Here is a 16,533-nt window from a genome sequence, read left to right as displayed (position 1 = left end):
GGTAGGTGTTATTCTATATGCCATTTTATCTGTGAAATACTGATGCACAGAGGCGGCCGTCTGCCACTCACAACTAGTGAGAGACAGAGCCAGGATTTGAACCTAGAGAGCTGATTCTAGAAGCTGTGAGCTCAGCCACTCTGCTAAACTGCCTTGATAAGAACTATTCATTTAACACCATCACTATGCGAGGAATAAGAAATTGAGCAAAACTGGACAGTCTTGGTCCTCATGGAACTGATAACCTAGTGGAGTAGACCATAATTAACTCACTACAAATGAAAGAAAAGCTGAAGCTGTGTTGATGCTCCAAAGCATTTATGTTGATCATTCTCGCCTATTTAAAAAAAAGGGGGGGGTGATGGGGAGGTCCACTTAGTTAATTAGGGTTGGGGGTGTCCAAGCTATCCAAACTGGAGATAATGGTGGTAGTGGAGATAGACAGAATTAAGGAAGCTTTTCAGATGCTCAGGATAAAAAAAAAAAAAAAAGATGCCTAGGATGTAATATTGACAGACTATGATGATGACTTGCAGGTGTGAAGGAAGAGGGGAAAAATCAAGGTTGTATGAGTCCTTAAAGGTGTTGTCATCCATTGAGTTGGGGGATGGAGAAAGATGGGACCAATATTTAGACAACAGAATGACAGATCATGAAAATCTCACCCTCCTTACAGCCCAGTGCCAATGCTGTCCAGACGGCAAGCCCAAACTATGAAAGGCTGAAGCAAGACATTTTAGAAAAGAATGAACGAAACAAGAGGATGAGCTCATTGATGCAATCAGGCAGGGACCTCGCAAGTCAAATACTGCATGGAAAAACAAAGTAAGGAGAGACAGGATTTTCACCTGGAGAAAGAAAGGAAAAACAACAACAACCCAACCGTTAACAACAACAAACCCTACATTTTGTGAACGAAGAAGAAAATGGAGGCAAACAGTGGGAAGGAGGAATTATAACTTTGGCGTTACATATTTCCCTCCCAGGTTGTTGTTTCCCTCCCAGTTTGCTATTTGCTGGAGGGAAGGAATCTTCTAAGAGTTTCCGCAGCAGTTATGCAGAAAACGCTAAACCCGTCAGGCAAGATCACTATGCACCGAAATATTTTCATGTCTAGATAAAAAAATCACACATTTCCCACAATCCATTGCTAGAGATAAAGGGAAGAAAGATTTAATTTGTTTTAGAGTGCTAATGAAAGAATGTAGCCAGTCACTCTACTGTATCAAACATCTCCGACGCATCTTCCTGTATTTTATATTCATGAGTAATTGAGATCAGCCCTATGTAGCCTAAGATCATAAAATGTGAAACAAATGGAATTGTGTGTGCCTGCATCCCCTCTGTAAAAATGGGGAGAGCAATGGTTCCTTATGTCTAGATTAAATGTTAACACATGCAAAAGACGTATCAGTACTGGCACATAGTAAATATTATACGTTAGCTATTTTTATTTTTGTTTCTTTTTTGCCTTTTTATGAAAATAAATGTTTGCTGGGGAAAATAAATCTAAGAAAATAAACACCATAATTCTACCACCCAGAAATAATCAGATTTATTGTATTTTCTTCTACAGTTTTTCTGCATAAACATATAGATACGCTGAGAACTTCTCAAAACGCTCCCCGTCAGACTTTCTCCCTGGCACCCCGCAGGCTCCTCGCGTCACCGCACCTTTCTCGGCAGCAAGACAATGGCCCTTGCTTATCCCAGACAAAGCCCGGCCCCCGCTTTCCTTACGCGGACACGCGCCCCAGGCTGGCGCACGCGCATTTAAGAGTTCGGGAGGGGCTGCCGGGCAGGGAGGGCTTCAAAGCGGAAGTGACGTGTGTCCCAGGCGCAGTGGCCGTGAGGACGTCGCAGAAAAGTAAGGGCCTGACGTCGCGCCGCGCCGGTTTCCGGAAGTGGCTGAAGCAGCAACATGCTCGAGGAGCTGGGCTTCGTCCCGACGATAGGCGAGGATGATGAGGTGCCCCTGGAGCCCGAGTCTGACTCCGGAGACGAGGAGGAGGAGGTATGAGCCGGGCCCGCGGCGGCGAGCGGTCGTTTCCGGCACTGCGGCTTCCCCCGGATTCCTCAGGCTCCTGCCTCCAGCTCCTCGGCATCCCCCGCCAGGCTGGCAGGTGCCCCGGGAACGGTCTCACCAGGGCCAACATCTGCCAGTTTGCTGGTCACGAGCATTTCCTCTTCCCCGCGCCTATGCCCTGCGGAACCCATTGCCCATTCATTGAACTGACTCTTAATTCCGGCCTGTGTAACAGAGATCCAGAGTGGCCAATAGTCTTGTCATCAGTTTTTGCCTTGTCTCTTTCTGATCTCTTATTGGGTATCCTTATTTCCTTATTCCTTTTCTAGTGTTTTTTTCATCTCCGTTCCATAGTCTTCCTGCTTCTTCTTCCCAGGGACCCATTGTGCTGGGCAGAAAGCAGAAAGCTTTACAAAAGAACCGCAGTGCTGATTTCAATCCTGACTTCGTCTTCACTGAGAAGGAGGGGATGTATGATGGCAGCTGGGCCATGGCTGATGTCTTGAGCCAACTCAAGAAGAAGGTGAGACTGACAGTGATAAGCAGTTATGGTCTTGGGCTGTTATGGTTGGACAGTGGCTTGAGGACGCTTACCCTGACCTCATTGTCTTTTGCCATCTGCTTACATTCTGCAGATACTGAAACTCCTTTGGAAATATGTGGTGTAGTATTGATTACAATTTGTATTTGAGTGGAGACAATTGGTCCAAAATAACCTACAGTTTTGATTAAAACCAAACAAAATATAAAGTGCTGCAAAATGGATTTATTACGGACTTTGGTTACAAACACATTCCTTGATCTAGATGTGATTTTAAAGTATCAGAAGTATATTTTTAATGTTTGTTTTTGAGGTAACATTCTTTTTATAACACTGTTTAAGGCTTAGAGGTATTGAAAAAGTCTTATATACTTCATTATAAAATGTCCATGGCAGCTTTTTCTGGAGGAAGGGATGGTGAGCTCAGTAACTTCTGTGTTTGCATTAAGAAAGAATCTTCTTGATTTTATAGACATTAAAACATGGGGTGAAAAAGTCTTAGAGGAAACCAATCCAATGGTTTAGAAGTACCAAACATTACATATAAATTACCCGATTTAAAAGAACTGAACAGGGCCTCCCTGGTGGTGCAAGGGGTTAAGACGTAACCTATGAAGCTATCCCCAGCTACTACAGCATGAGTTTGATCCCCGGCCGGGGAGCTACCCACATGGTGCAGCAGACCTCTCCTGACTTGCCCGCTGCTCCCCTCAGCAATGTATTCTCATTCTGCCTGTTCTGTTCCTGACTCTGTCCTCTTGTGAATCCTCTCACCCCCCATGCCTCTGGCCTGTGCCCCAGTCCTCGTATGCATAAAGAAATCTTTTTTTTTTTTTTTTTTTTTGTGGGACCCTCGCTGGCGGCCGGGGAACGAACCAGTGCTGCAGAGGACGCAGGCAGCTTTGCAGCCCACTGCTCAACCGCTGCGCCACCAAGGGAGGCCCAATCTTTTTTTTTTAAATGATCAGAAGTGGGGGGTGGGGGAGGAGGTGGGAGGATTCATTAGAGACAGAGTGGGGAGCAGAACAGGTGGATTTACTGAAATACACTGCTAAGGGGAGCAGCTAGCAAGACAGGAAAGGTCTTCTGTGCCATGTGGGTTAGCTCCCTGCCTGGGGATCGAACTCAGGGTGTAGTGGTGATAGCACTGAGACTTAATCCTGAGGCCACCAGGAAGGCCCCCATTTACTCCAATGAGTTCATGGGCAAGGGGAAAGTTTTTTCGAAGTAGCATTAGATACAACATGACATTTCTTTTATTCTAAATAGTAAACACTTAAAATGTGAATGTTCTTACTGGTTCCAGGTATTTTAAGCTTTTTAACAAATAAACCATTAATGTGTTTTGGATAATATACAATTGGTTTATCTGTCCAGGGACAGACAAGCCTTTACTATGTTAAGATCTGAGAGCTGACTCTCAGACAGCCTATTTTTCTTACTCTCCCACATGTATATATCTTTTTCGTCTCTTATTTTTATTTGCAGAGGGCAGCTACTACATTAGATGAGAAGATTGAGAAAGTTCGAAAGAAAAGGAAAACAGAGGTGAGAAAGTACTTAATTTTGTAGTTAAGCCATGAACTTTACTGTCACCATGATTTCTCTTCAAGCCCGAGTAGAGTGAAGAGTGAAGCTGTTATAAGCAGGAATTTTTGAGTCTCTGATGAATATTTACTAAAAATTCATGTAACTTTCTGCTCAGATTTTATTCTTTGTAGGTTTTAGATTTCCTGAAGTTTGTGGTTACCTTGCTCTAATATGTATTTTCTTTTCCAGGCAAAAGAAGCTAAGTCTGGAAAATCAGGGAATGAGAAAGAAGCAAAGGAGGGCTCTGAACAGGAGGAGCAGGAAGACCTTGAAGAAAAAGATGAGGAAGACTCAGCAGATGAAGAATCAGAGACTGACTACTCATCAGCTGATGAGAACATTCTTACCAAAGCAGGTAGACAGCCCAGTGGCACCATCCGAATTAGGGACAGGAAATTAGAAAGCATCCATCTTTGTTTCGTAGAGTGTCCTATGCTCCTCTATACAGTGAAAGTTAAGAGCTCCATGTTGAACTCCTTTCTTTTAGGTTCTCTTTGTTATTCTTGGGAGTTTATTAATATTGTTCTACTTTGCAGGTAGAGTTTCCTCTTTCCCCTTCTCTAGCCCCAAACTGCTGCAGGCACCTTTGTGACTCACTTATTTGGGGTGATACGTTCTCCACATCCCACATCTGGGTGGTCCAGCCATGTAGTGGGTACTCCAAAATATTTCTTGGCAGAAGTAAGTGCTAAAACAAGGTAGCATAGAGGTTGAGAGCTTGGTCTTTGGAACTTGCTGAGTTTGCTTTTTGTGGGGTCTTAGGCAAGTTGCTTAATTGCTCTGACTGTGAAACGAGGCTAATGACAGTATCTCCTCAGGTTGTTTGGTCGATTCGGTGAGGTACAAACATACAACATTCAGGACAGTGTCCAACAGATTGTAAATGCTCAGTAATCATGAGCTATATTTTTCTCCATAGATACACTCAAAGTAAAGGAGCAGAAGAAGAAGAAGAAAGTACAGGTGAGCGTGGGCTCAGGAAACAGCGTGCACCTTGTTTTTGCAAGTTAAAAGGACTTGAAAGGTATTTAGTTTTCTTGGGCACTTTTGCTGAACTCTCATTCTGTCTTCTGATTTTCTGATGTAGGAAACAGGAGGATTTTTTGAAGATGCATCTCAGTATGATGACAACCTCTCATTCCAGGACATGAACCTCTCCCGCCCCCTTCTAAAGGTAGTGGCTTCTTTTTGGCAACCATGGAATTAATGCCCTTTTTGCCTCCCTCGACTCTCGTGTCCACACAGTTGCCAGAGAACTCTCTAAAACAGAAATTTTCCACCCTGTCCCTTTCCTCCAGTGCTACTAGTGATAGAAGCCTCAGCCCTTATATTGGCCTACAAGGCCTTGTCCCATCTGGTCCCTTCTGTTGATGTCCTTAACATTCATTCTGCTCTGGCCACACTGGCCTCTTTGCTAGCCCAGCAAATCAGGCATCTTCTTCCTCAGGGCTTTGCACTTACTATTCTCTCTGCTTGGAAGATTCTTTCAGAAATCTGCTTGGGGTGTCCCTTGCCTCTCTAGGATTCCACTCAGTATTCCTTGTTTAATGAGACCTTTTCCAACAACCCTGCAGTAAATTGCACTCAGCCCCCTGGCCCCATCTTCCTCAGCGCCCTTGATGACTGTAGTTTTATTTATAGCATTTATCTCCATATGACATGTCCTTGGTTTTGTTTTTCTTCTGTTCGTTCTCAATACATTGTAAGATTGCTGAGGGCAGGAGTTTCAGTTCTTTTGTTTACTGCTGTATCCCTCAGTACCTCAATAAATATTTACGGAGTGAATGACTAAGAGGGATTGAATTTGTTAACACTTGTTTGGAAACCTGCCTTGCTTGTTTCATGCTGAGACTCCCCCTCCTGTTTGACCCTGTGTTTTCAGGCCATTACAGCCATGGGCTTCAAGCAGCCCACCCCCATCCAGAAGGCATGCATTCCTGTGGGTCTCTTAGGGAAGGACATCTGTGCCTGTGCAGCCACTGGGACAGGTAAAAAGGATAGAGACTTGGGGTTATGGAGAGGAGGTGGAGAAGATGCATCTGCCAAAGGTGGATGTTCATCAGGGGTCTAGTTTGGCTTATCAAAAGGCCACCTTGCTAAATATGCAAATACAGATTTTAATGTGGTGATACTATGTAGTCTGTTGAGCATTATCTATAAAAAAAAAATACATATTTTTCCTACATCTTGAAATACTTTATGCTTTCTTTAAATGGTTGTATAGGATAGTCACAGGTTATGGGTCTCAGGGGAGCTGGTGAAGATCATCTTCACTTAAAATGCTATCTGAGGCCTCCCTGGTGGCTCCAGAGGTTAAGCGTCAGCACTATGAAGCTATCCGCAGCCACTGCAGCACTTTCAATCCCCGGCCAGGGAGCTGACCCACATGGCGCAGCAGACCCCTCCTGTCTCTCCCACTGCTCCATTCAGCAGTGTATTTCAGTAGATCTGCCTGTTCTGTTCCCCACTCTGTCTCTGGTGAACCCTCTGACCCCCACTCCCCACCATCATTCCATTAATGTTTGTTGCTAGTTGACTGAATTTTGGGCAATTTTGATTGTTTTTATTTTTTTTTATATTTCTTATTTTTTTATGTTGACTGTGTAGGTCAAAACCAGAAAAACGAGTTGCTTTATTTCCCTCACTGGGTATTAGGTTTTCTGTGCTCAGGTGAAGACCTATACCTTGAAGGGACTAGAGCTCTTCTCATTCCTTTCCTGCTGCCCATCCTTCCAGGTAAAACAGCAGCTTTTGCCCTGCCTGTCTTGGAACGTCTGATCTATAAGCCCCGCCAGGGTCCAGTAACCCGTGTGCTGGTGCTGGTTCCCACCCGAGAACTGGGCATCCAGGTGCACTCCGTCACCAAGCAGCTGGCCCAGTTCTGCAGCATCACCACCTGCTTGGCTGTGGGTGAGTATCTGGGGGTGGGCTGCCAACCCCAGGCTGACATGGTAGATGTGGGTGTGCCCACCATCTGAGGATGGGTGGTGCTGGGAAAGCCTTCACATGATCAAATCCTGATGGTAAAAACCTGATAATGCGTTTTCACTGTAGGTCGTGGAGTAGGATTGAGCCAGCCTTGAAAAATGAAACTCCAAAACTATAATTTTTTTCCTTGCTGCAAATTCAGAATAAAAGTTTTGCTCTGCATGAGCAATGAATAAAATGTTACAAGAGGCAGAAATTTTGTGATCCTACGATACTATATTTTTAGCTGTCATTCATTTTCCCCTCCTTAAGCAGTGGGAAGTCAGAGGTGATGGCCAAAGACATCAAATTTTGTAGCTGTTTCTCTCAATCCTTGAATGTTTGAACCATTCTATTCTGAAGTGCCTTTGTGTCATTATCTTTTGATTCTGGCACCTGATACAATTAGGATTAAATTATCTGTGTCTCCTAACATATTGTAAGACCCACTTCGGTCTTATTCTGTGCTGTTTTATTTGCGTCTGACATGAGACCAGGCGGGTAGCAGGACTCAGTCACTACAGTGAATGATTGAACTGGCACCTGGGGGGGGCTCTTCTCTTTGCAGGTGGCCTGGATGTGAAGTCTCAAGAAGCAGCTCTCCGGGCAGCGCCTGACATCCTCATTGCCACCCCAGGTCGGCTCATCGATCATCTCCACAACTGCCCTTCCTTCCACTTGAGCAGCATTGAGGTGCTCATCTTGGATGAGGCTGACAGGTACACCTGAATGGTGGGGCCCCAGATGTTCTGAGGTTCCTCAGCCACACTCCCAGTTCGAAACCTGCCATCATGCATTATTCTGCATGTCTCTCCCCAGTCCCTGATGTGTGGTACCGATTCAGCTACTCACATTTGTGTCTCTGGCCATCCTTAGTCCAGAGCATATGGCTTTCTGTCTTTTTCTGTACTATGATGGTTAAGAGGGAAAGTAGGTCAGATTCTGGCTTCTGCCACATTCTAACTGGGATTCGGAAACATTATTTAGAGTCTCAAAACAAACCTTTTCTTGTTTATAAATGGGGATAAGAATAGTGCCCACCTTATGATGTTGAGGATTCAAGGAGTAGCTTGGGGAGAGTGCCAGTGCATAGCGCAGATTTGGCAGTCTTACTGTGCTGGGTGACTCCCTGCTTCCTCCCCTCTTCCATCCCTTCTTTTTCTCTTATATGTCCCATCTGCTTATCTCTTTCTTTCATGATTGAACAGGATGAAATCATAATGAACTGGACTAACAGTAAAGATGGGGGCAGAGAAAGGAGGGCACAAATGCCCGCAGTTCCTGTTCAAGTTTTAATTGAAGGCATCTCAAAACTCAGCCCATCCCTAACCAAACTTCTGATTCTGTGTCCCTCTTCCTCCTCAGCTTAGTGAATGACGAGTCTATCCTTCTAGTTGTTCAGAATTTGTAGCATCATCCTTGTCTCCTCGTTTTCACAAGGCAGCCGGTAGTAAGTCCTGCCAGCACACCCCCACCTTGAGGCTTCTGCATTTGCCCTTCCTCAGCTTGGGATCACCTTGACCTCATCAGGTTTCTGCTCTAGTTGTTACTTATCTCTGGGGCCTTTGCTGGCCACATTCTTTAACTGCCCACCTCCCTTACCTGTGTTATATTTTCCAAGGAACTACACCTCTCTGACCCCCCACATTGTTACCTGAATGCGTGTGTGGTAGGAGTGTCCTCTCCCCTAGAACATATACTCGAAGGGCTGGCTTTGTGTTGCTTGCTGCTGCATCTCAGTGCTCAGGCCTGTGTTCTCTAGCAAGTGCTCAATGTTTGTTGAATTACTGATTGACTGATGCCCCCAGAGCAAAGGAATCATTCTTGAGACCTGAAGGAGGAAAAGGAGAGCGATCTAAGTCAAAGGAAACGGGATCTGATAGAGGTTTTGAAAGGGGAAGGGAATTGCATTCTTCAAAAATGTTAACATCTCAGGGTCTCCCTGATGGTGCAGGGGGTTAAAAAGTCTCAGCACTGTCAAGCTATTGCCAGCTACTGTGGCCTGAGTTCGATCCCCAGCCAGGGAGCAACCCACATGGTGCAGCAGACCTCTCTTCTGGCCTACACTCCAGTTCTTGTATGCATAAATAAATAAAAATAAATGTTTAAAAAAATGTTAACATCTCAAAAGACCAAGAAAGGGTGTGGAACTTTTAGATTGAGGAGACCAAGGAGTCAGGACAACTAAAGGCTATACCTGATCCTCCACTGGAGATTGAACTGGAGAGAGAAATACTGTAAGGGGTTGGGTCAGTTGAAAGAACTGGAGGCAGGTAATCTCACAGAGAGTGTGGGTTTCTTGCTGACAGGCACCTCCTTGACCAAGTGCTCAAAACGAGTCTGTCTCTGCTGGCATGAGAGTAGAGTGCGCTCCCTGGCCATGGCTCGTCATCATCCAGTCACTGGGAAGTAATTAGACGAACCCAGTGTGCAGGGATGAGTGGACTTTGGGACTAAGAGAAACTGAAGTGACACAACAATGCAGAAACTTTGGTTCCTGGATTAAAAAAATAAAAGGACAGTTTAGAATCTCATTTTGGGGACAGTTAAGGAAATTTGAGAATGAACTGGAAATATTATAGACACAATTTCTTGGATGTGCTAACTACAGATGGTTATGTAGCAGATGGTCATCATTCTTAGGGGTTGTGTGCTTAAATATTTAGGGGAAAGCATCATGATATCTGCAGCTTGTGAATAGTTCAGGGTGAAAAAGTAAAGCAAATATGGCAAAGTGATAATTTTGGTGACTCTTGGTAAAAGGATAAAATGACAGTAATAGTAATAAGATAATGAGCCTGAAATACAGCCAATGACAATGACAAGATATATCCTGTCTGATGTCCTCTGTCCCTCACTGTGCTCAAACAAGCTGAGCGCATTGTTCTTGATTCCTTCTGTCCCTGCTCACCAGGATGCTGGATGAGTACTTTGAGGAGCAGATGAAGGAGATCATCCGCATGTGTTCCCACCACCGCCAGACCATGCTTTTCTCAGCCACGATGACAGATGAGGTGGGCTGCTGGAATTCTTGGCTGGGTGAAAGGAGGGGCAGTGCCAAGGACCCCAGACTGGGCTGCAGGAGTGAGACAGGTTTGCAGGTGATCTTCCCTGTCTTTGTGCTTGAAGGTGAAAGATCTAGCTTCAGTGTCCTTGAAGAATCCTGTCCGGATATTTGTGAACAGCAACACAGATGTGGCCCCCTTCCTGCGGCAGGAGTTCATCCGAATCCGACCAAATCGGGAAGGGGACCGGGAAGCCATTGTGGCAGGTAAAAGCCTGGGGCTTGACTTGGCAGAGTGGGGTGCCTGACTCACTTGGCCTCATGCATGCTTCTCCATCCAGTGTCCCCAACCCAGGGCATGGCATTGCCACTCATCTGCTCCATCACTTTTGCCACAGTTCTTTCTCCCTTTTATCACCTCCCCTCCCTTCCACCGTCGCATCTTTATGTCATTTTAAACACCCAGCAACTTCTCTCCAAACGTTGCCCTGGCTTATTGTCCTTGCTGTTACTGTCTGTTGCCTGCACTATTAGAGCAGCCTCTTGGCTAAGTGCTTCACCCTTGACCCTTGGTAATGCAGTCTTCACATGCAGATCATGTGAAAGGACTGTTAACAAATGAGCATCGACTCTTGTTACTTCCCTATTTAAAACCCTCTGGCAGCTCTCCTGCCTGCCTTCCTGGGACTATGCAAGTGCCTCACTTTTTCCTTCTCCTTTTCTTAATAAACCTGTCCTTTCAAAATGTAAAAAGAGAAGAAAAAGGAAAAACAAAGCCATCTGGTGTCCTCTATTGCTCGTAGACTAACATATTCCCTAGTGAGCTCTTGGGAGCATGGTCCCCGCCTGCCTGGAGACCCCACCATGGCTCCTTTGCAGATGGTACTCCAGCCACACTTGGCCTGCTTTTGCTTTCTCAGACTCACCAGTTTGTCCTGCACGAGGCCTCTGCATTAGCTCTTTCTTCTATCTGGAATCCTTCCCCAGATCTTTTCATGGAAGAGCCTGCCTTGTCATTAGGTCTGGGTCATCTCTTCAGAGAGGCCTGAAGTTGCCTCCCCATCTTCCTTTCACTCTCACGATATTTCTCACCCTCGGGAATCAGGAATTAGCTGATCTGTCTCAGCCCACAGGCAGGCACCTTACATGTCTCCCTGGTGCTGGGCACAGTGGCCACTTTGTAGGCAAGGAGGGAGTACACGGTAAAGATGTCTTCTAGCTCACTCTTCTCTCCCTGCCAGCTCTGCTGACAAGAACCTTCACCGACCATGTGATGCTGTTCACCCAGACCAAGAAGCAGGCCCACCGTATGCACATCCTTCTGGGGCTCATGGGGCTGCAGGTGGGCGAGCTCCATGGCAACCTGTCACAGACACAGCGGCTGGAGGCCCTCAGGTAAAGTTGGGAGAGAGCGGGGGAGTTGAGGCTCCTAGCCATCCTTCTTAGGCAGATCAGAAAGGGCTCTTCTTGAAATCACCCAGATGTTGTCTTGGTGCAGTAGCGGGGTGCAGAGAACCCATGTCCCCCCTTTAAAATTTTAGTCTGATCTCCGCGAGGTCATGTGCTGATTCTGACTGTGTCATCTTGTAGAAGGTGGCACTCACGCTCTAGGACTTGAGTGGGAACTGCTGAGTGGGGACACAGTAGGACATTCTGAGGTGGGAGGATGCAGCACATGGTCTGTTTTTTACAGTTTTCCCAGAGTAGTGGACATCCTGGGTCTGATAGGAGGAGATTTGGAATCAAGGCCATCAGCTGTGTTTTGACTATTTACTTTGTCCTTGTGCTTTTCCATGTGGTTTCTTGTTTGTCACAGAATGAAGTCGGCCAGGCAGGCAGGGAGGACTCTTTAGAACTCTCCACCTATCCCTAAATTCATTATAGGGAGGTAAGAGTTGTTTTTTAAAGAAAGGCTGTCTTGACTGCTGAGACATTTGCGTATACTATTTTCTAGTGTCTAACTGTGGTTCCCAAACCTTCACATATATGGGAATACTGCTTGAGGTGGTGTACACAAAACCGCCTTTGCTCTGTGTCAGAGGTGTTTAAGGGCAGTGTAGGTATCAGATGGACTGACTTTTAGGTTCTCTTCCGTGATACTCTGCACCCTGATGCTTGGCTCCAAAAAGATTTGTGTTCTCGCTACTGGCTCACTCTTGCGGAGCATTATTGGGGGCAGGTATCTGAATGAACTTCTGTTTGTGGCTGTTTCCAGGCGTTTTAAGGATGAGCAGATTGATATCCTTGTTGCCACAGATGTGGCAGCACGTGGACTTGACATTGAGGGGGTCAAAACGGTGAGCAGGCCCATTTTCCTTCAACTTTCTGTGGGAGTTGTTTTGCCTTCTCGCATCCCGTGTGTCCCCTGACCGATGCTTGACTTTGACCTTCCAGGTAATCAACTTTACGATGCCCAATACCATCAAGCATTATGTCCACCGGGTGGGCCGAACAGCCCGTGCTGGCAGGGCTGGGCGCTCAGTCTCGCTAGTGGGGGAAGAGGAGCGGAAGATGCTGAAGGAGATTGTGAAGGCTGCTAAGGCCCCCGTGAAAGCCCGGATACTTCCCCAGGGTGAGCAGGCACCGCTGCTGCATCTATGGGCCACTTGGGTGGGTGAGGCAGAGTCCTGGATCAGAACCTGGGGGTGAGGTTTGGTGACGGGGGTCTTAAGCAGAGAAGTCACACATTAAAAAAAAAAACTATTTTCTGTTACTATTACACATTTACATTATTTTCATTCAAGACACAGTATTCACTTCTATTTTAAAATGTTTTTTGTTCTTTTTCCTTGAGATGTCATCCTCAAATTCCGGGACAAGATTGATAAAATGGAAAAAGACATTTATGCAGTTCTGCAGTTAGAGGCTGAGGAAAAAGAGATGCAGCAGTCAGAAGCCCAGGTGAGGTTGAGAGGAGGGCTCCTGTCCGCAGCGCTGTTCACTAAGCAGGTTGCATTGGCCCCTGTGGTTCTCTCCAGCTGAAGTGTTGTGTCTGCCAAACATCATCAGACCTCAAGTGAATGCAGGCAGTGACTTCCTGCTGCTTCCCTGTATTTGTCATCAGACGGAGGTTTCATGGCAGACATCCTCTTGCTGTCCATACAGATCAACACAGCAAAGCGGCTCTTGGAGAAGGGGAAGGAGGCACCGAACCAAGAGCCTGAGAGGAGTTGGTTCCAGACCAAAGAAGAGAGGAAGAAAGAAAAAAGTATGTTGGGAAGTTCCTCAAAAAAACTGAATGTAGAAGATTGAAAACAGTGACTCAGCAAATACTTGTATGCTGGTTTCACTGAAGTTATTCATAACAGCCAAAGGATAGAAATAGCCCATGTCCAGCAACAGAAGAAGGGGTACACAGACTCTGTGTGTGTATATAACATGGACTCGTGTTCAGCCACAGTGTAGTTCTGATACATGCTGTGAGGATGAGCCTTAAAAACATGCTAAATGAAATAATCTAGACACAAAAGGACAAATATTTATGATTCCATTTATATGAGGTACGTAGATAGGCAAATTCATAGGCATATAAAGTAGGATAGAGATGATTGGGAGGAGGCAGTTATTAAATGATTATAAGGTTTCTGTTTGGGAAGATGAAAAAGTTTCGGAGACAGGTAATGGTGCGATTGTATCTGTAATTAATACTACTGAGTTGTACACTTAGAATGGGTAAAGTGGTTACTGTCATGTTACATATGTTTTGTCACAAAAAAAAAACTCAGGAAAATATTTCTGTATATCCCCACTTAACAATAATGAACTCACACTGTTCTACACCTTGCTTTTTTCAGTTAATTTTCTACCTTGTAGATCATTTCATATGGGCACAATAGCACCCACACACGTGTATATATGTGCATGTATACATATATGCATACACACATACATACACATATATAGACATCTGATTATTTTTTCTTTAAATGACTGCATGGTTTTCCCTCCTATGAGTAGATTATAATCTAGTAATTCCCTCATTGAGGGTCTTTGAGTGTGTTTCCAATATTTTGCTGTTATAAACAAGTGATGTAGTGAATATGACTTTGTATGGATGCCTTTCACAATTAAGCCAGAATATCTGATTCACAGGATAAATCCCTAAAAGTGAAATTGTAGATCATCTATAGCGTATGTGTATTCATTATTTTGTTAAGAATTGAAAAATGATCCTCCAAAGGGGTTGTACCAGCAATTCAAGGAATACTGCCTATTTTGATGGGACAAAAATTAGAATGTATGTATGTTAGATTTCTGTTAAAAATAGAGTTAGAACTCTATTGTGGGAAGTTGGGAATATGTAAGTGAACTAAATCATCTTTCATAGTGGGAGGTTGGTAGGTAATGAATATTTCAAATGGGTTCATTGAGAAATAGAGTAAAAAGCATATTATTTAGTGAGATGGAGATAAGCGCCAGAAAAGGAAGTGATTACTGTTTCCCATTTTAAGTCCATATGTACCAATTTCAAATATGTGTACTTATTGTAAGTTTAAAAAAAGATATAGTACCTGAAATCTCATGTTCACTTCTTATCCCAGTTGCCAAGGCTCTGCAGGAGTTTGACTTGGCCTTAAGAGGAAAGAAGAAAAGGAAGAAGTTTATGAAGGATGCCAAGAAGAAGGGGGAGATGACAGTGAGTAGTCTCCTCTACTACTTGGTGTTGACTTCTTGCCCAGTGGCAAGGGGCAGGACTGCCTGGTATATTTCCCACTGACAGATTCTCTCTCTTCCCAGGCAGAGGAAAGGTCCCAATTTGAAATTCTCAAGGCACAGATGTTTGCTGAGCGGCTGGCCAAGAGGAATCGTAGAACCAAGCGGGCCCGAGCCATGCCTGAGGAGGAGCCAGCAAGAGGCCCTGGTAGGCACCTGGGGATCCCGCAGGAGCTGGTAACAGGGTTCTCAAGACCTGTGCTTGTGGTTAGGGAGAGAATTGGAGGGATGATTTAAGAGCCCATATTTTTTGAATGAGTATGTACCAGTGTGTAGAGCTGTATTTTACTAGCTACAAGTGACCCTGTGTTGAGTTGGAAGAACTAGGATTTGAACACAGGCCCTTCTGACTCTGGAGCCTATGTCTTTACCAACTGCTGTTTGGAGCCAAGAGTCATGGTAGAATGAAGTAAAGACTTTCTTTTCACATGAAATGGCCATTTCACATGTAAGTGGCCATTTCATCTCTGGACTCTGCCATCATCCTCTGGAGTAGTTCTTCACACCCAGCAGTTCTGATTCCTTATCCCTTTTCTGCTGCAATCTGATGTCTCCCCTCATGTCAATAAGCCATCAGGCTAGAACGTCCACTGAGCTGAGAACAATAACCCTGAGTTGAAGGGGATTTAGGAGTTTGGGCCAAAGAGGGCCATATCTAACCCATTCTCTCTCTGCACAGCCAAGAAGCAAAAGCAAGCAAAGAAATCTGTATTTGATGAAGAACTCACCAATACGAGCAAGAAGGCCCTGAAACAGTATCGAGCTGGGTAGGGTTTTAAGTCATCATGAAATTCTTATCTTGGTAAAAGTTAGGAATCTTCTCTGTCCATCCCTATTCTCAATTCTCATATACACGTAACTTTATAATACATAGTTTCAAGGGCTGCTCTTTCCCTCCCACCTCCTTCCCACCTGTCCCTGTTCCCCTTGGCCATATGGATATACCTAGGATGAGAACAGGAGGGGTGTTAAGGCCCTCCTGCTCTGGAGGTGGTATGGCCCATTTTTGTTTCAGAAAGAGCTTTCTCTCAGGGTGGTGATGGAACCTAACCAAAGCTCCTGGCTTGCTCTTGGGAATGTGGTGTTCTTCCCCACATCCCCTGGGCTGGGCTTGGGTAGGGACAGACTGAGCTTCCAGGTAGCTTTATCATATACACTAGGAGGAAAGGCCTCTACTATTGTTTTAAAGCTAGACCCTGACTTCTAGAAACCCATGTTAACAAGTGTAAACACACACAGACTATTGGGCCCTGAAAGTGATGTATTTGGTGCTGCTTTGTGTGGGAGCTGCGTGGGGCTTGGGGTGAGACGTTGCCCATTTGCCCAACAGCTTGTCATTTCAGCCTGTCATCTTCTCTCACCCATAGCCCATCTTTTGAAGAAAGGAAACAGTTGGGCTTGCCTCACCAGAGACGAGGAGGAAACTTTAAATCTAAATCCAGGTAATGTCTGCAGTTTTAGAAGGTCAGAGGTGGTGACTGTTTGCGATTGGAGAAGAAACCTTTTATGGGAAGAGAGCTCCTCCTCCTTCCTTTCTGGTCTTAATTCTGATATTCTTAATAGGTACAAGAGGAGGAAGTAGCTGTGGTGGCCTGAAGAAGTTTGTGGAATAACCCTTAGATCCCTTCCCTGTGGGAAGTCATCCTGGTTTGGTCTTTTCTGCATTTGTAAACATATTGTTTAAAACGTTAA

General features: G+C 45.0%; 1 protein-coding gene across 1 annotated transcript; it reads left to right on the top strand.

Annotated features, from left to right (window-relative positions):
* Positions 1-1,900: 1,900 nt before the first annotated feature.
* On the top strand, positions 1,901-16,287 carry DDX27 (DEAD-box helicase 27; the record flags this gene model as incomplete). The annotated part of the gene is made up of 20 exons (XM_084246910.1): positions 1,901-2,014; positions 2,403-2,549; positions 4,056-4,115; positions 4,347-4,512; positions 5,077-5,120; positions 5,245-5,331; positions 6,040-6,145; positions 6,894-7,067; positions 7,693-7,843; positions 10,039-10,138; positions 10,254-10,395; positions 11,370-11,523; positions 12,344-12,425; positions 12,523-12,700; positions 12,923-13,029; positions 13,234-13,336; positions 14,670-14,764; positions 14,866-14,989; positions 15,521-15,608; positions 16,209-16,287. Exons 1-20 carry the CDS (start codon positions 1,922-1,924, stop codon positions 16,285-16,287), a joined length of 2,280 nt encoding a protein of 759 aa, XP_084103036.1. The 5' UTR covers positions 1,901-1,921.
* Between the last annotated feature and the right edge of the window lie 246 nt (positions 16,288-16,533).

This window comes from Talpa europaea (assembly GCF_964194135.1).
Source record: "Talpa europaea genome assembly, chromosome: 11".
In the NCBI taxonomy this organism is placed as follows: domain Eukaryota; kingdom Metazoa; phylum Chordata; class Mammalia; order Eulipotyphla; family Talpidae; genus Talpa; species Talpa europaea.
The sequence above is the reverse complement of the archived record's forward strand: the minus strand, read 5'-3'. Positions and strand labels throughout refer to the sequence as shown.